The sequence below is a fragment of the Mixophyes fleayi genome, chromosome 7 (genome assembly GCF_038048845.1).
Source record: "Mixophyes fleayi isolate aMixFle1 chromosome 7, aMixFle1.hap1, whole genome shotgun sequence".
Taxonomy (NCBI): domain Eukaryota; kingdom Metazoa; phylum Chordata; class Amphibia; order Anura; family Limnodynastidae; genus Mixophyes; species Mixophyes fleayi.
Genome location: NC_134408.1, coordinates 146,844,642 through 146,868,316, shown reverse-complemented (window position 1 = coordinate 146,868,316; position 23,675 = coordinate 146,844,642). Strand labels below are relative to the sequence as shown.

Below are 23,675 nucleotides of genomic sequence, written 5' to 3'. Positions count from 1 at the left end.
ATAGCACTTTTTCTGTCCACACAGAGACTGGACATCCACACCTCCACCGACATTGCAGCACGGAAAACTTCCTAAAAAATCCTATATTATGTTTTGATGACATAAAGCCAGACAGCGCCTTATCAAGCATGGGAACTATGCTGATGGCATCTAACGAATGGTAATGTGCTGTTACTGATTTATTTCTAGTGTTTCATGGAGTTTTAAAAGTTTTAATTTCCAAGTCACCACATTCTTTCTGCTAATAGATGCTTCGGATTAACTCTTTCAGCAGATGATAGAGAGACTATGGCAACTGAGTCTCAAAAACACAAACAGAGAAGTAACTCAATGAAACTAAACCAGGCAAAAGCAAAACGGAGCCTTATATGGGTAGGTTTAAACCTTTCCATAAATAAAAACACACTTGGTTCATGAGTGTCCCCCTCCCAATGTTCAGAGCAGTCGCAGCGTGACAGCACGAAGAATCGTCAACATGCACTCAGTATGGGCACAGTGGTCAGTATTGCTGTCTTATGTGGATTCCTCTACTATGGGGAACAAACACAGAATGACTGTGTATTACCAAACAAAAGTACTGCCGTGCTCACAAGCTTACAATCTACAGAACCAGTGTGCTATCTGTGTGGCGATTGTATGTTCTCCCCGTGTTTGCGTGACTTTCCTCCAACACAGCAAAAACATACTGGTAGGTCAGTTGGCTGCTGACAAAAATGGACACTAGTCTTTGTATGTGTGTGTGGCAGGGAATTTAGATTGTAAGCTCCAAGGCGACAGGGACTGATGTGAATGACTTCATATTACCTGTACAGCATATTAGTTTGAGTGATAAGCAATAGGATCTGCAGAATATTGATGCCAATGTGTTTTACTGTACAGGTAATTAGAAATATAAATAAACACCATGGACCTGATTCATTATGGCACCGAAATCGAAAGTAAATTGTAGTTTTTTTAAATGCATGCAAATCGCGGCATACACATGTTCATATTCAACTAGGAGCGGATGTGAAGATACGTCCGTTGTTGAATAAAAGTTTAGGGGCAGACTGGTAGCTAAGTGGTTAGCACTTCTACCTTATAGCGCTGGGGTCATGAGTTCAATTCCCGACCATGGCCTTATCTGTGTGGAGTTTGTATGTTCTCCCAGTGTTTGCGTGGGTTTCCTCCGGGTGCTCCAGTTTCCTCACACACTCAAAAAACATACTAGTAGGTTAATTGGCTGCTAACAAAAAAATTGACCCTAGTCTGTGTGTGTGCGCATGTTAGGGAATTTAGACTGTAAGCTCCAATCGGGCAGGGACTGATGTGAGTGAGTTCTCTGTACAGCGCTGCAGAGTCAGTGGCGTTATATAAATAAATGATGATGATGACGATGATACTCTCTGCAGACAACAAGTATAACAGACTATACACTGCAGGACACATCTAATACAATGTGGAATATAAAGTCCCAAAAGAACGCATAGAAACCTGTTAATAAAATAGTCATTAATGACAAAACTTCAAAGAAAAATATATTTATTAGGATGTTATTAATGTCTACTGTACATAAAATACAATTGTACAGTTGCTCCTGATTTGCAGACACATGTTCTAGCTGTATACACAGCGGTCATCACTAGTAATCAGCACTTACACCCGACCTGTAGCAGGTAAATGTGATGCCACAGAAAAACCTGCACAGTTTAGATGAAATCATTGGCTGTAGTAAGGGACTTTGCGTTCAAAGCGGTTTTGCTGCTTTCACTGGTGTATGGTCCGGTTATGGGCATGTGCAGAGCAATTTTATGCAAATTACGGCACGTTTCAGTATTTATGTTCCTTAATTAATCAGCCCCCATACACACAGTAAAAGTAACAGAATACGGACTATGGAACTAAGTATTAATGAAAGGGTCATTGTTCGTGGAGTTTGGCACTACAGGCACTACAATTACTCCACCGGGCCATTCAACAGTAATATCCTCCGAACATAAAACAACCACTTTCATATCTATATCAGTGATCAGTCAGTAAAACCAGTTTTATTTATAACTATATTTCTGTTAATATTCCCAGACATTCCATCCATAATTCTTCAAGAAAACTACAATGTGACTCGGGGTCCCTTTGTCGAATAACTTGCAGTCGCTGTTTGGCTGCAAATAATGGGAATTAGAGACCCCTCCTTGCTGGCAATGAGACACCACTTAAAACACAAATTAAGAACGAGTCCTGCCAGGTGACATCTATAGAGACGGGGAGGCAGAGCAGAGACAGGCAGAAATTAGAAAAGAGTGAAGAATAGAAGCCCAACGTTAACAACACGAAGACAAAGTAATGTCACTCTTAGGGTTACAATGACCCTGCACCTTCAGACAACATTGTTCTTCTGACAATGAGCTGCAGAGGTGCCAACTGGCAAGAACTTGCCCTTCCTGTATTATGTACACAGTATATCACCACCCAGCCAACAGACAGGTTCCTCTTTATCAGGCTTCTTTTCTGAGCGGTGTTAGAAATATCCACTTACGTTTGTACCAGAGGTTCCTGGTGTCATGGCTGCCGGGTCTTTAGTTGTTGGGGTTCTGCAGCCAGAACCAGCAGGAAATGATTGATCAGGATAAGGAAACATTTATCTTTTTTTATATGTATCATGAATTATATATCTTGTTATTCCTGTATTATTTTAAAGTCATCGTTCCACAGAGTATTATGAGTTTAAAAAAAACATCCCCTCCATATCTCCCTACGCACCCACCCCTCTAGACCACCGATGTTTCCAGATTGTGGACATGATTGTATTGCCAGCGATGAGAGAGGACAACAGTCAGCACTGGAGGACCCTGTTTAAGCCGCTATAATAAAGTTGTAATGGAATCACAGGAACTGACCAGAGTGTCTGTGACGTCTGAAGCTGCATTCACTATATACGTAGGGAGCGGGAGTCTCACAACCTGGTCTATAGTCGGCAAGCTGCAATCTATTAGCAAAAGATATGTTTGTTTCTAAATAGCAGGAGTTGTCCAAAGGTGGACAACCGTTAATTGTGGCAAAGACATCAACAAAACTGCACCAACATACATCTCCTCGCATGTCACAATATGTCTCCCAACTCGACACCTCCGTTCTGCACAAGATCTGCGTCTCTCATCCACCCTCATCACATCCACCCATTCCTTGGTACAGGACTTATTTCGGACTGCACCCACATTGTGGAATTCCCTCCGTCGCACAGTAAGACTTTCCTCCAGTCTTCAAACCTTCAATCGTTCTCTGAAAACCCACCTCTTCAGACCAGCTTATAATATTCCTCAACCACCATCTTATCCTCCCTAGATTACCCTATTACCCCCCTGTACACAGCTAACACAAGACAACAACCCTCTGACCAATATTGCTGTGTGACTGATCATATAGCCCACTAAACACTTGTTACCTTTACAATCTGGCTGGACCAATCTAATATATATAAGCCTAGCGGCGTGTTAGTGTGTGTGTGTGTGTGTGTGTGTGTGTGTGTGTGTGTGTGTGTGGAAAAAACTATTTTCTCAGAAAGGGCTCATCTAATTGACCTGAAATTTGGTATACTGACATTATTTGACAAAAAAATTATAATAGTGAAGTCAGTTAACTTCCATCATCCCCCCTTCCCCCCGTGGGAGGGGTAGTAAAGGCTAAATTTACCAGTTGAGGGCTCAAACTCTTGACCATGTGGGTATTTATTTACCAGAGCCTGTGTTTGGTCATGGACAATTGTATGTTGCATTTTCACGAGTACGGAGAAGCAGTGATGTGAAAGTGCAGGTTATGAATACTGCCCTTCAAGGAAGACTGATTGAGCACAGCGATAAGGTGTTTAGCAGAAACATTGTGTATCGAGAGGTTTTAGAACAGTAAGACGATGGAGATTAAGGATGTGGCGATGACGATGAAGGATGAGGTGATGGAATAGAATGATGAGGTGGTGACATGTGGGCAAAACCACGTTAAAAAAGGGCGCTTACGTCGGGAAGTAACGCTCTTCCCCTGAGAAGGCCTGGGCTAGCCCCAAATGCATGACAAGAGCCTTTTTAACACTTTAAGTAGCTTGATTTGACTAGAATGCATGAGTATCATGCACGGATTAACTTGTATGTAATATGTAGCACTTACCCTCACGTATCAACCTCCCATTGTCCTATAGATTGTAAGCTTGCGGGCAAGGCCCTCTTACCTCTCTGTCTGTCTGCATTACCCAGTATTGTTTTTTAAAAAATATTTTTATTAGTAACATCTTATGTTGAAAAGTGTTACAGAATTCTTGAAAGGTGCATTAGTTACATAGATTACATATGTATCAATTCAGGATGTACAACGCTCTCTCACAGTGCTTTTACAATAGGAATTTAACTGTGCATCTATCTGGTACTGTAAAGATGTTGTTATTTAACATTTCAGGAAAGGGGGGGGATAAGACAGTGGAGAAGACGAAAAAGAAAAGGAAAGGGTGTAATATAGGATTATAGTGGGAGGGTGAAAAGGACAGGAGGGGGATGTGGGGAAAAATGGGGAATTCATGCATCAAGTAGGAAGGAATAGTCTTATTATTATTATTACCATTTATTTATATAGCGCCACTAATTCCTCAGCGCTGTACAGAGAACTCACTCACATCAGTCCCTGCCCCATTGGAGCTTACAGTCTAAATTCCCTAATATACACACACAGACACACACACACAAGGGTCAATTTGATAGCAGCCAATTAACCTACCAGTATGTTTTTGGAGTGTGGGAGGAAACCCACGCAAACACGGGGAGAACATACAAACTCCACACAGTTAAGGCCATGGTTGGGAATTGAACTCATGACCCCAGTGCTGTGAGGAAGAAGTGCTAACCACTGAGCCACCGTGCTGGCGGTTCTGTACCGGGCCCGGTTCCTGTCAGAATTGGAGCAAAGGTTGATTGTGGTAAGAAGCCCATGGAGACCAGACTTTAACCCAGTAGTGTTTTATTACTGTGTTTGATCCCAAATGTAAAGCGCTAAGGAATTGTATGGTGCTATATAAATAAACGATGATAGTGATGACAACAATCAGGACCAGGGCCGGTGCAAGGTTGCTCGGCACCCTAGGCAAAGCTTAAGCTTGCCGCCCGAGCGTATCACATCCCGCCCCCCCACACACCCCCCCCCAGGCGCCCAAAAAAAAATTTTTTTATTTCCCAGCCCCTAACACACTTAACATTTCTAAAATAAAAATAATAACTCTCACCTCCTCCGTTCTCTCCCCTCTGTCTGTAGCCTCCGTTCTCTTCCCTCTGTCTGCAGCCTCCGTTCTCTTCCCTCTGTCTGCAGCCTCCGTTCTCTCCCCTCTGTCTGTAGCCTCCATTCTCTCCCCTCTGTCTGTCTGTAGCCTCCATTCTCTCCCCTCTGTCTGTCTGTAGCCTCCGCTCTCTCCCCTCTGTCTGTCTGTAGCCTCCGCTCTCTCCCCTCTGTCTGTCTGTAGCCTCCGCTCTCTCCCCTCTGTCTGTCTGTAGCCTCCGCTCTCTCCCCTGTCTGTCTGTAGCCTCCGCTCTCTCCCCTCTGTCTCTCTGTAGCCTCCGCTCTCTCCCCTCTGTCTGCAGATTCCTCTTTCCTGTACTCACCTTAGCTTCCTCACTTTTCTTCCTTTCTCTTATTGCGCGCCTTTCGTTTCTTCTTTCTTCTGTCTCCTATCGGCTCCTCTACACTGGCAGCGTCGTGATGTCACAACGCTGCCAGAAGCCAGGCGCCGGGTGTATTTTAAAATGCGGTGCTGTGCTGTAGCAGCACCGCATAATTGAGGGCGGGCGGCCGATCTGCCCTAGGCGATCGCACCGCCAGCATTTATTTCTAAATTATTACTGGGTCCCCCGCTTCAGTGCCGCCCTCCAGAGCCCGGCGCCCTAGGCAACTGCCTAACCTTGCCTAATGGGAGCGCCGGGCCTGATCAGGACATGCTCACAAATGGTCTCTAAATCTAATCTCCACATTAGGAATTCATAGGTAGTGTGCACCAATGAAGGAATAGGTATTACATTTTCAGAAAATGAAAAAGCAATTCCAGATCTGCGTAGAACCAACCAGCCAAGGACAACGTCACCTGTGTATTCCAGAAACAGCACAATGGAATCTATCACTTGGACATTTCCAGTGTGATGAATGACACAGTTTCACGGAAGGAATATAAACAGTAACAGTTGTTTATAAGGACAATGTTTTCCACGCTGCACATAATCATTGGGCCCGATTCATTAAGGGAAGTAAAGCAAACAAAAAGTATAAATTTTCACCTGGGCAAAACCATGTTGCATCGGAGGGGGAGGTAAATTTTAAATCTGGATTCAGATTTATAGTTGAGGTAGGACACGTACTAGATCAATTTCAGTGTAAAAAAATTAAGTATTTGTGTTCTACATGAAAAAACAGCCAGTATTTAACTTATATGCAAAATAATAAACTAATGTGCACCCCTTGTAGTGTAACATGGTTGTGTCCGGTAGAAAACTGACTCAATGTTTCACCTTACTTTCCTTAATGAATCAGCCCCATTGTCACTAGATATCTGTACTCAGAATGCTTATTGTCCAGAAAGTATTTGTATAGGTTTCTATTGGAGAAGAATATGTCAAAGTCTATCACTGGCCACTTATATGGTGACTTTGTTGGCCAATTAAGACCAAGTCGGACTGAAATCACCACCTGTGAAGACCTGCTCCAACTACCAACGATGGATGAGAACAATTTAAAGTCCATTCCTATTTTATACATCTCTAGCTGAAGGCTCAATCTAGTGATGGTTATGTGCATGCAATCGTAGACTGACCACACCAACCACATCATGCTCACACAGTCTACTTCAAAGGCCAAGCGACACTCCGCATGTCTCGTCAATGAATGGTGGCACTGTGGTTAGTATTGCTGCTTCACAGCACTAGTTATCATGAGTTTGAATCCTGACCAGGCCCTTGTCTGTGTGGAGTTTGTATGTTCTCACCGTGTTTGCGTGGGATTCCTCTGGTGCTCTGGTTTTATAGTCCATAGACATACGTGTGTGTGTCGGGAATTTTGACTGTAAGCTCCTATGCAGCAGGGACTGATGTGAATGACAAATATTCTCTGTACAGCGCTGTGTAATGATGAATAGGTGAATTATAATAAATAATAAAGAAATCCCCCGAGGAAACAACTACTTTCTTCCCTCTATGGGAACCCTGCAGTCACAGGGAACAATCCTCAGCACACACATGGAGCACGGCACGCCGGTGTGTCTGTGTTTAATAGTGAGGAGGAGCCGGCTCTGTGTCTGTCCAGCCTGTAACCTTTAAAACGAAGGTTTCATTTTTCACTCCGGTGAAAGTGGCAATAAACTTCACACACACAATGGAAACCAAGAACGATACACAAAACAATTGAAAATAAAATGACCTTTCAGAGTGTTAACTGAGAAACTCCCTGGAGATTTCAGCAAGTACAGGCACAATAACCCGTGGCCTGCCGCTACCATCCATATTTCCCAGTCCTGCTCCTTCCATGGCTTTATTTGAGATCATTTTTCTTCATCACTAAGATGATGTTTTACTTAAAGCACCAACATCTGCCTGTGGCGTACACACAGTGTAAGCAGACATTTTTATGGATTAATTGTCTTTTTTCAAAGGTGCAGATTCAATTAGCTAGTAGGTTAATTGGCTGCTATCAAAATTGACCCTAGTCGCTCTGTGTATATTAGGGAATTTAGACTGTAAGCTCCAATGGGGCAGGGACTGATGTGAGTGAGTTCTCTGTACAGCGCCGCGGAATCAGTGGCGCTATATAAAAAAATGGTGATGATGATGATGAGTAGGAAATGTCCAGTAGGAAGTTCATGCAATATGTTTCTACGCAACTTACTGACATTTACGGTAGAGAAAACATTGCTCATTTTACATAATCATCTGGCAGAGAACATCGTGTGAGGTTCCTACAGGATCTCAAGTAAATCAGCCCTAAAGTGCTAAAATTGGGGATATGGTATCCATCGGACTGTGGGATCCCAGCACTTAAAAGGCCATCTTTACCGAAGTAGATGTTCTTCTACTTATAAGCATCGCCTGTGGCCCTACCACCGTTACGCATATTAATCTCCAGCCTACCACCAACCATAGGATCCCATGACTATCTCAACTAAAAGAAGCTCTGATTAAATGCAAGTAAAGATATTGACACTATAATGTGAACTATTTGACATTAATATATATGGTAAATGACTGATGTGTGTATGTCCACATTGTTTGATTTCACCACTCTGCAGCAGGTTACACTGTTTTAGCTTCTGAATAGACAGAGAGTGACTGACAAGTTTGTAGTCTAGCTCTGCAGAAATCCACTATGTAGATTGGTTGATTCCTACACGGGGCAGGGCCTGTGATATCACAGTAACTCAACTGACTGTAAAATCATATTTTAATCTGTATCAGATCCGATCAGGCCGTTGCCCAAAGAATGTGGGAGGAGCTTCAGCTATCTGCAATGGAGGGGGTAAGGTAATAATTGATTTTTTAACAGTGGAATGGCAGGGTGCCACTGCACAATGTGTGTTTACCAGATTATATCTGCTTCATTAGCACTGTATAATAATTTTTCCCCGGATGTACCTCTCCATACAGTAGCATACAGGTATACTACTCAATTTCTGGAAAAACACTTCTGGCAAATACCATTTACATGTCAGCCTTTATGGGGGCACCGTTTTATTCTTCGGGCATTCAGAAAATACGTCAGCTGCTGCTGAGGGAGAGACCCCACTTGCAGGCAGACTGTTTTGCTTCTTAGAGCTCCTTAGTGTAGGAAAATTATTACTGATCAGCATTCTATAGATGTTGCCTCACTGAAAGACTGAATAAAGCCAAGCTCTTACAGCATAATTTAAATGCAATGGCTAGATTAATTTTCCTTGCCGAACGTCCTTCTACTGCTGCTTCCATCAGTCCCAACATTAGTTGCCTGTACTTAAAGATTCCTAAATAAAATACTTCTCGTAAAGCCAGTTACAAACCTGAACCACCATAAATATCTTCAATTGTTTCACAATATCTGCCAACGTTATCTCTATGCTCTACCCTAGATCTGTGCAACTCGTCCGCGATCATTATTTGCTTCCATTCCCATTTTCAGGACTTTTTTAGGGGCTGCATTCCCTTTAATTCCCTCCCTCTCACAAGGGTAGCCTCCAAGGCGTTCCCTGAAATCACACCTCTTTAGACAATCTTATCTATTTCATGAACCAACCTTCATAAGCTATTACCGCCCCTCTACACAGTTCACGCAAACTTACATTTATTCTCTTTCTATACTCAAATAACAGACCACCCCCCCGCAAAGCAACATCGCTGTTGGACTGGATCATACAGCCCACTGAGCACTTTATCACATTGCAATCTGTCTGGACCAATATGCAATAATTAGCACTGACCTCATGCATACTTGCCTACTTTTAGAGGCATCTGTCCGGGAGGGGGTCCATTGAGGGGCGTGGCCACGTGCGGGCCCCGTTAGGCCCCGCCCCCTGTCAATCAATTTAGCCATTTTAGCCAATCGAAGCAGGGGGCGGGGCCACAATGACGCATTTAGCCCCACCCCCCGCCATCTTCAACAGCGAGGACACCTGGATCCGGGATTTTTGCCTGCTCTCTCGGGAGTCCGGGAGAACTCACAAAAATTCGGGAGTCTCCCGGACATTCCGGGAGAGTAGGCAACTATGACCTCATGTACAAAACTCTAAATTTCCTATAGATTGTGAGCTTGTAAGCACCTCTCTGTCTGTTCGGAAATACCCAATCTTGTTTTATTACTATATTTGTTCTCAGCTGTTAAGCACTGCTGGTAGTATATAAATGAATGTTCATAAACTAATAAAATAATAAAGTAATGGATCGAACATACAGACATTTTAACATATTATCTTTGTGGAGGTAGTATGTTCTCCCTGTGTTTGCGTGGGTTTCCTCCAAAACTTACTGGTAAGTTAATTAGCTGCAGACAAATTTAACCCCCGTGTGTGTGTGTGTGTGTGTGTGTGTGTGTGTGTGTGTGTTAGGGTATTTAGACTGTAAGCTCCATTGGGGCAGGGACTGATATGAATGACAATTATTTTACGTACAGAGCTGCAGAATTGGTGGCACTATATAAATAAATGGCGATTATGAGGATGATGGAGTGCTGGTTTTTTTGGACAAGCCGTACTCTCCGCAGTCATTGTAATACTTGACCATTATAGTGATCGAGTTATTAAGTTATATTTCGCCTCTGGGCACTGAATGAAACAGCTGAGAATTTTCTGGAGGAGACATTTTAAAGTAACTCTGAAAAGGTTAAAACCATCTCCCCCCGTGTTCGTCCGATGACTTTGTGGACATGAAGGAGTAACCATGACAACGCAGGACAAGCGTCACCCGGGAAACGGATTTCTGCGTCACCTCTGCGCATTTATCACCAGTAACGTCCTGTGTTTACATCTAATAGTTATTATAACTCAGTCGCTAGTGGTTACTTAGTAAAGGGCATATGTTGTGTAGTGCAGTCAGCAGCAATATTTCATACAGAGCAATAACAATATATATAATAAACTGCTCGGCCCGATCTCAGCAAACAGGGGAGGGCAAAGTCTACAGACTATAAATAGACAGAAAAAGGAGATTTCTCTTGGAAAACAACTGTTAGGCCACGTACCCACTGGATTTTTTCGTGTGTATTTTACAAGCGTTACTCACACTAGGTAAATACATTTATCACTAGGTGTTGTGTTCTATTTTTCGCAGATAAACACATTGGGGAGCTCCAAACACTAACAACAAAAGCGTGGCAAAGATAAACATATTTTCTTGAATTAAACTACTAAAAAAAATGTTCATGCTAACCACTGAGCACGGTGGCTCAGTGGTCAACACTTCTGCCTTACATCACTGGGTTCATGAGTTCAATTCCCAACCAGGGCCCTATCTGTGAGGAGTTTGTATGTTCTCCCCGTGTTTGCGTGGGTTTCCTCCAGGTGCTCTGGTTTCCTTCCACACTCCAAAAACAAACTAGTAGGTTAATTGGCTGCTAAGAAATTGACCCTAGCCTGTGTGTCTGTGTGTGTGTGTGTGTGTTAGGGAATTCAGACTGTAAACTCCAATGGGGCAGGGACTGATGTGAGTGAGTTCTCTGTACAGCGCTGCGGAATTAGTGGCGCTATATAAATAAATGGTAATAATAATAATTTAATAAATAATTGATGAAATATTTCTCTGAATTGGCTTAGAGAGGACGTGTCACAAACAAAGAATACTGCTGGTGAGAGAACGGACGAATGTTCCATCTAGTACTACTCATATAAAAATAGTTTAGTCTGAAGACAGACCTGTGTTTATCCCAAGTAGTTTTATATATTTTTATCCCAGTGTACTTGTACTTCTCGGTGAAATAATATTTTGAAACTACTCCCCCGTGCCAACGTCAGGCTGTGTACTCTTCTTCTTCACATATTATATCATTATTAACTTATTTTATCAAATACCGTGTGCCTTGTTGAAGCTGTTTATGCCTCCAAGATGTACAGATTAAGCTCCAAAACCCATGATATGCGTAAGACACTGTCCATCTTTGTACAGTTTCTAATTTATCAGTATTCTCCTGAAGGTGAGTATTTTGCAATTAGCATTAAATGGATGATTTTAAATTAATATCCCAGACTATATACATATGAATAGAAATATGACTCACAAATTACTATTATTCTTTTTTCCTTCTCAAGACAGTGAGAAACAAAATACGTTAGTTAAAGTTGTATTTTTCCGTGAGCTGGAGATTGCAGCTGTCATAGATTAGGCCAGATACCCTCTAGCGCTTAAACGCTGCGTCTGTTTTGAGTTGCAATAAAAGACATTCAATTTAACCGTCCGTACCCATACTGTGTCACAGTTGTGTCTGCGTGCAGTTGCGTTTGGACGCTGTTTGTTCCATTTCAGTATATTCAAATTTGTATGTTCTCCCCGTGTTTGCGTGGGTTTCCTCCAGGTGCTCCGGTTTCCTCCCACACTCCAGGAGGCCGGTAGTCTTTGGAAGGGGGTCCTGAACATATTTTTTCACACCCCCCCCATAAAGGCTATACTTCAGTGGTTCCCAAACTGTGCACCTAGGCTCCCTGGGGTGCCTCGGCGATCTCACAGGGGTGCCTTGGCCAGGACCAGTGGTAAGCAAGACGGGGGACTACTTGGTAATTATTTTGGCTTAGGGGTGCCTTAAAAAAAGACCCTAAGGGTGCCTTGAGCTGAAAAAGTTTGGAATCCACTGCTATAGTCCCCTCTGACAAGACTTATTATATGGCACTACAAGTGCCAGCATGCACCACACATGTGCATGCTGGTACTATTAGTGCCACATATGTGCAGTATAAATGGTGCAATCAAATATTACTGCCCCTTAATATAATTATATATTAATATTGCGCCCTTACTATAAATGAACTATAAAAATTGCCCCTATAAGTTATAAATTAATTTTGTCCCCATTAACATTAAATAATGATGGCCACAATAATTGATAACTCAATGCTGGCTCCTGTTATCTTATTAATGGGCCGATAGCTCACACAACATGCTGCAATCTGACCTCTCACAAACACCTCTGTGTTTAGGGCTGTGTTGCAGAAGCTTCATACTCACGACGCTTTGTATGTCGCCAAGGTTAAAAACCGGGATGGCGGTCTTGAATGCTTTGCTGGATGAAACACCAGTTTTTGGGCAATTTATCCACGGTTTTGCCCTTACTATAGTGGACAGTTTAAAACCTGCACGTAAAAACGCATCAAATCGGCGGTTTAACAAAACTTTGATTTACCCCTAATTCTGAAGACAACTTTGAGAAAACAACTTGTTCACCCACAACTGCAGGAACATTTATTCAGACATTACCGCTTAGCGAGGTCACTTATATCGGTCATATTTTTGCCATCTGGATATACCGTATTTCCCCATGTATAAGGCGCACCCCTGTATAAGACGCACCTTAATTTTGGGGCCCAAAATTTAAAAAAAGATGTATTACACAAGGTTATTGAACTGAAGCTATTCCCGAGATTTGCTGTGTTTTGTAAGCTCACCTTCCCAAACTCATTAGCATCTTGTGTAGGCAGTGCAAAGCTCTCCCTCGCTGAACACACCGAGCTGGAGGCGCCAGTGGGACCTTTGTTCTTTTAGAATACCAAAACTAGGAAACAAAAAAGGAGTTTGTTCACTGAGCTGATCGGTTCTGCGGGTACAAGTACCGGAGTGGGTGGTGAACACTCATACTTGTCTTGGATGAATTGCAGGCAGCAGAGCGGACACCACCGTGTAGGACCCTGGCAGTGTAGGACCTTCGCTTCCTGTGAGGTGGCAATGGCGGGGCAGTGGACTCCTCTCTCTCCTCAGACCGCAATCAACGCTCAGGCCCGCGATCGACACACCGCGGAGACCCGAAAAGGTGCCGGGAGAGGAAACGGTTAGATTGATTAGTATTTATAGGGTGTATTGGGTACTCTTCGGTACCGGATCCGCGTCAACGCAGGCGGAGAGTGGTGTGATCATTGTCCCGTTATTCCACTGTGGGTGGGGGTGGTAAGTGGTGCCAGTCCAACAGGGGTGGTCTTCTTCATTCTGGAGGGAGGTAAAAAGCGCTGGCACAGTATAAGACGCACCCACTTTTTAGACCCAAAATTATTGGGAAAAAGGTGCGTCTTATACATGGGGAAATACGGTATATTAAATTCCCTTTACAAATTACAGATACCACGGCCAAGCAAACCCGCAAACATCAATCCGTACATATGCGAACACACACACAAAATGTTTGATTCCCGACCATGGCCTTATCTGTGAGGAGTTTGTATGTTCTCCCCGTGTTTGCGTGGGTTTCCTCCGGGTGCTCCGGTTTCCTCCCACACTCCAAAAACATACTGATAGGTGAATTGGTGGCTATTAAATTGCCCTTAGTCTCTCTCAATCTGTGTGTATGTTAGGGGATTTAGACTGTAAGCTCCAATGGGGCAGGGACTGATGTGAGTGAGTTCTCTGTACAGCGCTGTGGAATCAGTGGTGCTATATAAATAAATAAATAGATGATGATGATGATGATGAAATATAAACTTCCACTTTGGTCCCTATAATTTACCAAGTATGTACAAAAAAACTAAATCGAAAAAAAAAAAAAAATATGCGCTGCAAATATGGCGGCTAGACAATTCCCAGGAGCAAGGTGAGCAATGTGCCTAACGGTTATGGCTGGTGGCTGTTGCACATCTTCTCTGAGTCCAGCCGCCTCGTAGTTTTACCAGACGGTCTCTTGAACCCTATACTGTGTCGTCCAACTCGATACTATTTATTGATACTGACGCAGAAACAGAATCTAATACTGACAATGTATTCTTATACAAAATAACAGTGTGGAGGAGCAAAAGGTCGCAGGTGAACGCAATAAGACTCTAAGTAATATAACGTTACGCGTGATTAAGTGTCATCTGTCTGACTCGTAAAACAGTTCAAAGATGAAACACACAAATGTCAAGATCACATTGTTGCTTTTCCAACCGTAAAGAAGGGCAGAGATCTCTGCTTCCTCTGCTCAGCCGGCATCACTGGGGATAACTGACTGCAGATGGCCTTAATTATAAGCAGCGCATGCATCCTGCAAACGTACAGCTCGTATTATACAAACAGAGGAAACATGACCAGGCCCTGAAAGTATCTCGTTACGGATTGTTCTATAAACATTTATGGATGGGTGCATTGTTTTACCAACAAATTTTGTTAATAATTCTAATATGTATCCAAAAAATGAAAATGGTCAGCAACCAGAAAACAAAGGGATCCGAGACTGCAATATTGGGTTTATCACCAGATTTCAGAACACCACCGATGTTATGCATGATACGGGTAGTTCTGTAGCAGTAGTGGTGTGTAGGCTGATCATTAAGGCATGTATACTGAGAGCAACCGGTGCTGGTTTAAAACATACGTAAATCGGCTCTGCGCACACCCGAATTCAACAAGGAGCGGATCTGAAGATGCGTGCGCTGATGAATATGGGTCTAGGTCTGCTCTGCTGTACTACACAGGACACTGCAGGACACGTCCAATGACTATTAAATAAATGTAATTTGTTAATAATATAAGAATTAATGACAGTTTATAACCTCTGGAAAAAAAACATTTTCATGAAATACATTTGTTAGGATGATCTTAATGTCTACTGATCAAGAAATGCATGCATACGAGAACGTCATCACTACTGATCAGGACTTAGACTAGACCTGTAGTTGGGGCACAGAGTGTGTGGATGCAGGAGGGACAGTGTGTGTGGATGCAGGGGGCACAGTGTGTGTGGATGCAGAGGGGCACAGAGTATGTGGATGCAGGGGGCACAGTCTGTGTGGATGCAGGGGGCACAGAGGGTGTGGATGCAGTGGGCACAGAGTGTGTGGAAGCAGTGGGCACACAGTGTGTGGATGCAGAGGGGCACAGAGTGTGTGGATGCAGGGGGCACAGAGTGTGTGGATGCAGAGGGCACAGAGTGTGTGGATGCAGGGGGCACAGAGTGTGTGGATGCAGAGGGGCACAGAGTGTGTGGATGCAGAGGGGCACAGAGTGTGTGGATGCAGAGGGGCACAGAGTGTGTGGATGCAGGGGACACAGAGTGTGTGGATGCAGGGGACACAGAGTGTGTGGATGCAGGGGGCACAGAGTGTGTGGATGCAGGGGGCACAGAGTGTGTGGATGCAGAGGGGCACAGAGTGTGTGGATGCAGAGGGACACAGAGTGTGTGGATGCAGGGGGCACAGAGTGTGTGGATGCAGGGGGCACAGAGTGTGTGGATGCAGTGGGCACAGAGTGTGTGGATGCAGAGGGGCACAGAGTGTGTGGATGCAGGGGGCACAGAGTGTGTGGATGCAGAGGGGCACAGAGTGTGTGGATGCAAGGGGCACAGTGTGTGTGGATGCAGAGGGGCACAGAGTGTGTGGATGCAGGGGGCACAGTGTGTGTGGATGCAGAGGGGCACAGAGTGTGTGGATGCAGAGGGGTTACAGAGTGTGTGGATGCAGAGGGGTTACAGAGTGTGTGGATGCAGGGGGCACAGAGTGTGTGGATGCAGGGGGCACAGAGTGTGTGGATGCAGAGGGGCACAGAGTGTGTGGATGCAGGGGGCACAGAGTGTGTGGATGCAGAGGGGCACAGAGTGTGTGGATGCAGAGGGGCACAGTGTGTGTGGATGCAGAGGGGCACAGAGTGTGTGGATGCAGAGGGGTTACAGAGTGTGTGGATGCAGAGGGGCACAGAGTGTGTGGATGCAGAGGGGCACAGAGTGTGTGGATGCAGAGGGGCACAGAGTGTGTGGATGCAGGGGGCACAGAGTGTGTGGATGCAGGGGGCACAGAGTGTGTGGATGCAGAGGGGCACAGAGTGTGTGGATGCAGGGGGCACAGTGTGTGTGGATGCAGAGGGAGCACAGAGTGTGTGGATGCAGAGGGGCACAGTGTGTGTGGATGCAGAGGGGCACAGAGTGTGTGGATGCAGAGGGGCACAGAGTGTGTGGATGCAGGGGGCACAGAGCGTGTGGATGCAGAGGGGTTACAGAGTGTGTGGATGCAGGGGGCACAGTGTGTGTGGATGCAGAGGGGCACAGAGTGTGTGGATGCAGAGGGGCACAGAGTGTGTGGATGCAGAGGGGCACAGAGTGTGTGGATGCAGGGGGCACAGAGCGTGTGGATGCAGAGGGGTTACAGAGTGTGTGGATGCAGGGGGCACAGTGTGTGTGGATGCAGAGGGGCACAGTGTGTGTGGATGCAGAGGGGCACAGAGTGTGTGGATGCAGAGGGGTTACAGAGTGTGTGGATGCAGGGGGCACAGTGTGTGTGGATGCAGAGGGGCACAGTGTGTGTGGATGCAGAGGGAGCACAGAGCGTGTGGATGCAGAGGGGTTACAGAGTGTGTGGATGCAGGGGGCACAGTGTGTGTGGACGCAGGGACACAGAGTGTGTTAGCTGTAAATTATTCTTTGACAGAAATATAATTGAAAAAAATATATATAAAAATATTATTTCCCCTTGGATTTATGTGTATTATTTTTGCATACAACTAAATAAGTATCTCTGTCCTGACCTAAATACTTATTACGTTTTTCTGACTACTTATAAAACGGGACTGCTTGATAATTATTTTGGAGGGGTGCCTTGAAAAAATTATGAAGACTCTAAGGGTGCCGCGAACTGCAAAAGTTTGGGAACCACTGGGTTAATGGATAGTTACAGCTCAGGCTGGGAGTTGCATGACACAGGACAGTGCGCCCTCTTGTGGTACATAATTGACTGAAAATCTATACGCTGCCAAAAGTGCTTATTTCAGATCACTATAGATTATAATCATTTGTAGATTATTTATTATATTGGCTTTAATGAATATAAGGTCAACATATATGCTACATGCTATTTAATCTACACCCAGATACTCTACTGGGAATTAATTTAAAAAAAAGCCCCCAGTTTTACCCACTGCAAATCAGTCTCACAAATCAGCATTGGCAAATATAAATATAGATGTCATTATTTCATTTCATTGGGAGAATTTTGGGAGCTAGTTGCAATTCTGTTGGCGTACAACTTACAGAGCAGGAACTTGAGAAGAACTACATATCCCATCAGTCCCAGAGCATACATTATGTAAACAAACCAAGCCACTAAATATACGCTTATAGCTAAGAGATTTTACAAAAACATGCAAAATCAATGCTGTGCATCAACTCAGTTTGCTCAGTTGGGACTAAAGCGACAGCTCTTGGGACCAAGTATTTATATAACCACTGGATTGTGGTCGGAATTGTGAGATCGCCTCCACACTGGTGTCTGTATTCCATTGTATGCATTATTTTGGGGTCTGTAGTTTAGCTCAGGCATTAGATTGGGGTCTGTATTCCATTGTAGGCATAGGATTGGGGACTGTTGTCCAGTGTAAGCACCGGATTGGTTTCAGCTTTGTAGAGTGGTCACCAGAATTCAACTGTATTTTTGGTCTGTACAATGTTCTGTGTGTTGCACCAAGATCACTAAATGTTTAGTGTACCGGTCATTAGAAGTGTTATTTCATTAGCTGGGTAAAACCAGGGGAAGGCTGGGTTTGGGGGTAGGGGGTCATGTGCCCCCCCTGCCCCCAAACCCCCGGGCCCGTCCCAGAATAGGCTGACTTGGGCTGGATCATTGGGCTATCTGTATTTTTCTTCCTTTAAAACGTATTTAAAATGCTGCAAAAATTTGCCAGCCCCTCCCCGGGTAAAACCACACTTAAATCAGACAAACCCCACATTCACACACACACACAACAACCAGACCCCTACAGCAGATTACAAGGATATTTCACTTCAAGCGTCGGTGCCCGATAGGCAGCCTTAATCCTGGGGTTGGTTACCCCATTTACAATCAGTAATACCTGCTGCTGACCAGGCCTCCACTTCCCAGGTTGACACCTCTAACAGAAGGACTAGTAATCTCACATCATACTGCTGGTAAAACACATTTAGAGACAGAGAAAGGACGGCTCTCTTTAAGGGGGACTTGCCCCCCGAGGCTTACTACAAATAATGTGCAAAGTTAGCAGCGTACATTGGCAGGTGTACGTGGGAATGAAACAAGGCTATTGTTATCTGCTCCTCCCATAACCTCAGACACTTGCCACCTCGCCGCACGCACAATGCCGCCATTGTCAGGCAGCCAGGGCTGGAGAGATCTGACGACTTTGCAGAAGACACACAGTAAGATTCCAGCTTCACCCACTCCTTGCAAGAGGGGACCTGTCTAAAATACAAAACACCAGAGCGATCGCTGTCACTCAGCCATGACAGCTTCGGTACTGAATAACTCAGAGTGTATTTTTGTTATTTTTGCAGGGGACGTATCTGCAATATGCACTCTGTGCCGTAAATGTAACACCCCCAGTTCATCCTCTTACAATGTCAGCTCAGCATTATAATGTGGCGTCTGCTCTGTGCACTGAATAACTGTGTACACACAATAAAACTTATTTTTTCCTCCTGTAAATTTTTGTATATATCTGGTCAAAGAAAACCGATAGGTAAAGTGGTTTATTTAATACAATGGCGCTATGATCAAAGGTGACGTAACCCACAGCAACTCAAATCAGATTGCAGTTTTCCTCTTCTAAACGCCTGAAAAAAATGACAGCTGTCATCTGATTTGCTGGTATTGATAACAGAACACGGTGCCATGTTATTAAATGGGAATCATTGTGCCCGAATTCAAGTGCGTTTTAAAAAAAGAGCACGGAACTCGTAGTTATTAATATTAAAAGTATATTAAATTATATTAAATAAATGAATAACTCTTAACAATAGAATCATTAATAAACAAATCGATTTTTTAAAAAAATGTTTCATTTATTTTTATTTTCTGTTACAATAAATACATAAATCAAGATGCTTTTAATTCACACTGTACATACAATGTGTTTATATAGTCTATGTTTCTTGCACACACGTGTTATATGCTAGCTAGCGGCACGCATACGTGTAGTTTTTAAAACAAAAACGATGCAGTGACAGTCATCACTATCAGTCGGTTCTTACACCTGCCCTGTAGCTGGGACAAGTGATACGGCTGAAACCAGATGTACCTACGGGAGCCCTTGCTAGATGTAAACCCCTATACCTGAGAGGTGAGTGCATTTTAATGGTGTTTAAAGCATATAGGTCAGTGTAGGACCTGCATATATTGAGGCGCCCTTGACGTTGGGATGCAGGCTTAAATCTTTTGGTTTTGTACCTACGGGAAACAGAGGACTTGAGTTGATCACATCTGCATCGGAACGACCTTAATGTACACGTCCTACGTCAGCCAGCCCCTTCGCTCCGCTGTTCCACCTCACAAGTGGTAGCCCGCGTCAGTGTCATTTGCGTGCAGATATGAATTGCATGCGATTGCGTTCATTGGTGTTAGGTCCATTTTGGAGCATACACAGAGCTATTGCACGTAAGATACGCTACGCAAATGGACTTACGTCAGAGCATGACTCAGACCTCGCATGTGCTACCTCCAAAAATAAAAGGATCAGCTAAAGCAGAAATGCAGAGACGTCAACTCCACCTAGGTCATCTTGGAGATATTTGTCTCCTGCAGAATTTAGCAACAGTTTTCGCACAATAATTCATCGAGTCATCCAGGTTAATTCATTCAGGAGCGAGCGCTAAATTCAGGAGCAGATGAACACCTCCCGGATGCATGGGGTCAGGCTGACATCTCGGATGATGACACCAGGAACTGGCTCGCAGAGTGCGCTTAGAGATGGAGTTCAAGCCGAAGAATCACTTGTTGCCCAACACTGATGTGAGAGTCGTTTCTAACACACGTCAGTGAACCAGTCGGCATAAAGCCTGAGTACAGGGAGAACATCTCTCTGTGATAAGAAGTTATGACGCCAAGTTGTTTCCCTTTGATCTGTGTATAAATCTGACAGCTCAGAGAGTTAGGGCTGCAAAGCTCTGCTTCAATTTACATTGTTTAGAAATTCTCACAGTTATGCTGAATTGTAAGAGGTGGGATGGTGATTGTCAGTACTGCATCTTACACAGATCACGTTCCAGCAGTATCTAGTCATACCTCCGAACACTTATACATGCAAAAGCAGGACAAAATAAGCCCCACCCTTATAAAGCACAAACCTTGCCCCCCAATCTGCTACCCCAAGCCCACTATTTAAGAAGCCCCGCCTACTGCAGTCAGGGGTCAGGGGCGCACGCAGGATTTTTAAGGGGGGGTTACCCCCCCCCAAAAAAAAATATACAGAGAGAGCTGCTGTGCATGCGGTCGAGCATGCGCAGCAGCTCCATTTCGGCGGCACTGTATTGTACAGCAGCCGCGGCGCTGTCAAAAAAGCGTCCGTGCTGTATTGTACTACAATACAGCACCGCCGCGGACACTTCTTTGATAGCACCGCGGCTGCTGTACAGTACAGTATGTAGGGGCAATTTTTAGCCCCCGTTCTTCGCGGAGGGGAGGGGTTTCTGGAGTACCAGAAAACCCCCAGCGTGCGCCCCTGGCAGTATAAGCGCCACCCTCTTTAGAGGTCTGCAAAATGGGAGTGTTCCGCTAAAATCAGGACAATTGGTGGTAGACACAGTTATCCCATTTTATAACACCAGCATCAAACAGAAGCCAACGCTGTCATGATAAATATGGTGTTTTTATTATATTATTACGTATTACTGCACTTTTCCTAGCGGTAACCCAGGATTGTTATACAGGAGCAATATAAAGATATAGTAATAGTAATAGACACTAATTTTCCTAATAACTGGACCAGGGAAAATCACATTTTGACAACCAGATTGAATTTTATCCTCAATTTATGTGTTCATCTCATTTGCTATCCAGGCAGACTATTTCCCTGTGAAATATATAAGGCCTCATTTAGAGTCGGACGCAATATGCGTGTAAAATGCAAACTCAGGAGCAGCTGCGGGAAGTGCCCACAGCTTGGTAGGGTTATACGATTGGGGCGCAACCCAAGTTAGGACCCACTGGTAATACCCTACCGAGCTGCGGCCAGTTCCTGCAGCAGCTAACTACTGTCGCCACCTCATTCCTGCCGCACTTTTTGACGTGTGTTCTGAGTCCGTCTAGGGTTTTATTTCCGGGTAGACTCACAAAGTATTTTTATTATACACGTTCAGGCCTATATAAGTCTGCGTTAGAGAGACGCAAGTTGTCGCAAGTGTACACTGTGTCCGAGAAGCAGACGGAACACATACTTACTGAGCGTCAGTATAAAGGAGCACGATGCACCTGAAACGGCCTTTGCGTCCGACTCTAAATGAGGCCCATAGTGACTTATTGTTCATTTAATGGCTAATCTCTCATATCCATGTAATTAAGGTGTGATAGTCCTCTCAATACAGTGATCTCGTTGCCAAATAAAGGGGATATTTTCATCACTCAGAGACTTATGGACTTTTGAACAGATATCAAGATACTTTCTTCCCATCAGTGATATAAGTGCCCCTGGATTGTATAGATTTTACACTATTGTGAGTCGTTATGTTTTGGAAATAAAACATTTTGTGTGTTGGAGAAGACGTTGGAGGAGCTTTTATATTATTGGATGTGTTTTTATTGCCCTTGAATATAACAGAGTATTGGATACAACTGTTCTGTGTCATATCCCTGTATTGTCAGATAACTGTGCCTGGATGATATAAAGGCTTTGGTGCGGAACAAAGAAGGAAGCCAGAAACACAAGACAATTTATATAGCAAAAGTCACCTGAAGGTAAAACAAAACAAACCAAAAAAACCTTTCACAAACTAGATCAATCTGCGAAATTTGATGTAACCCATTAGAACCAATCAGATTATAGTTTTGATCAGATCAGACTGGTCATTAGTATACTATATTATTAATATTGTTATACCAATGAAAGACAATAACAGCTTTGTGTCACAACACATTTGACCTATTAAAATCTAAAAATAACAGAATATAAAAAATATAAGTATTTTTTTCAGCAAAATGTCCTTTTTTTTTTTTTTTAAATTCTTTATTTTCATTGCGGGTGAGCAAGCATTATAACAAACTTAGCCAAAAGAATGGTCCATTAGGAAGAGAAATTGTCAGTACATAACATTTGTAACACATGAACCATCAATAGCTAATAACATTAGCGTAACTCACACCGCAAAAGTTTTAAATTGGCAATAGAACACAGACTTAAAAGGGGAAAAAAAAAAAAAAAAGGGAACACTCCCCGAAGAAAGGGGAGACAAAGACTAACAGCAAAAGAGGAAAGGGAGGATAAAGTGGAGGGGGGAGCAGAGGACACATATGGAAAGGGGAGAGATGGGAGGGGAGCTAGTAAGCGCAGGCAGGTAAAGAACAAACTATCTTGAAATCTTCTGAGTTTTTAAATTCAATCCAGGAAAACCATGTGGCTAAGAATTCTGTGGATTTGTCATTGGCTGAAAGGATAATGTCTTCCATGGACATGTAATAATCAATTCTATTGAACCAGTCCATAATCAGGGGGGGTGTTCGGGATTTCCAGCGTGTAGGTAGGACTGCCCTGGCTGCGTTGTTGAGGTGTTTCAGTAGAGATTTTTTGTATTTTGAGGATTGAATAGGGGAGTATGAGAGTAGCCAGAAGCCTGGATCCTTGGGAACCTCGTGTCCCACAATAGCACTGGATAATCTAATGACCTCGTTCCAAAATGGGGTGATGAGTGGGCATTCCCACCAAATATGGAATAAAGAACCCAGGGAACTGGAGCATCTCCAGCACGAAGAAGATAATTGGGGATTAAATTTATGTAACAGTGTAGGGCATCTGTACCACCTGGTCAGGAGTTTATAGTGAGTTTCTATTACTGAGATGCTTAGTGAACAGGAGTGTGTATTTGTGAAAATTTTTTGCCAGGATGCTGAGGTTATATGTGGCGCTAGGTCCCGTTCCCATAATCTGGCAAAAGGAGGTGGGGAACTGAACTGGTCCTCCAACAAAATTTTGTAAATTTCAGAGATAATATGGACTGGAGCGGATTTGGATAAGCATAAGTTTTCGAATGGAGTTGGAGATCTGTTAAGAGTTCCGGTTCCTCTAATAGAATTAATGTAATGGAAGATTTGAACATATTTCCAATGT

General features: G+C 43.8%; 1 protein-coding gene across 8 annotated transcripts in view; it reads right to left on the bottom strand.

Moving 5' to 3' along the window:
- Nucleotides 1–23,675, bottom strand: part of TNS1 (tensin 1) — a 322,456-nt gene that overhangs the window by 279,061 nt on the left and 19,720 nt on the right. The window contains exon 2 of one of the 8 annotated variants that reach the window (XM_075181085.1): nt 2,516–2,570. The exons of the other annotated variants lie outside the window; for them this stretch is intronic. Within the exon in view, the coding sequence (XP_075037186.1) occupies nt 2,516–2,570 (55 nt within the window). The remainder of the gene's footprint in view (nt 1–2,515; nt 2,571–23,675) is intronic. 8 annotated transcript variants of the gene reach the window in all.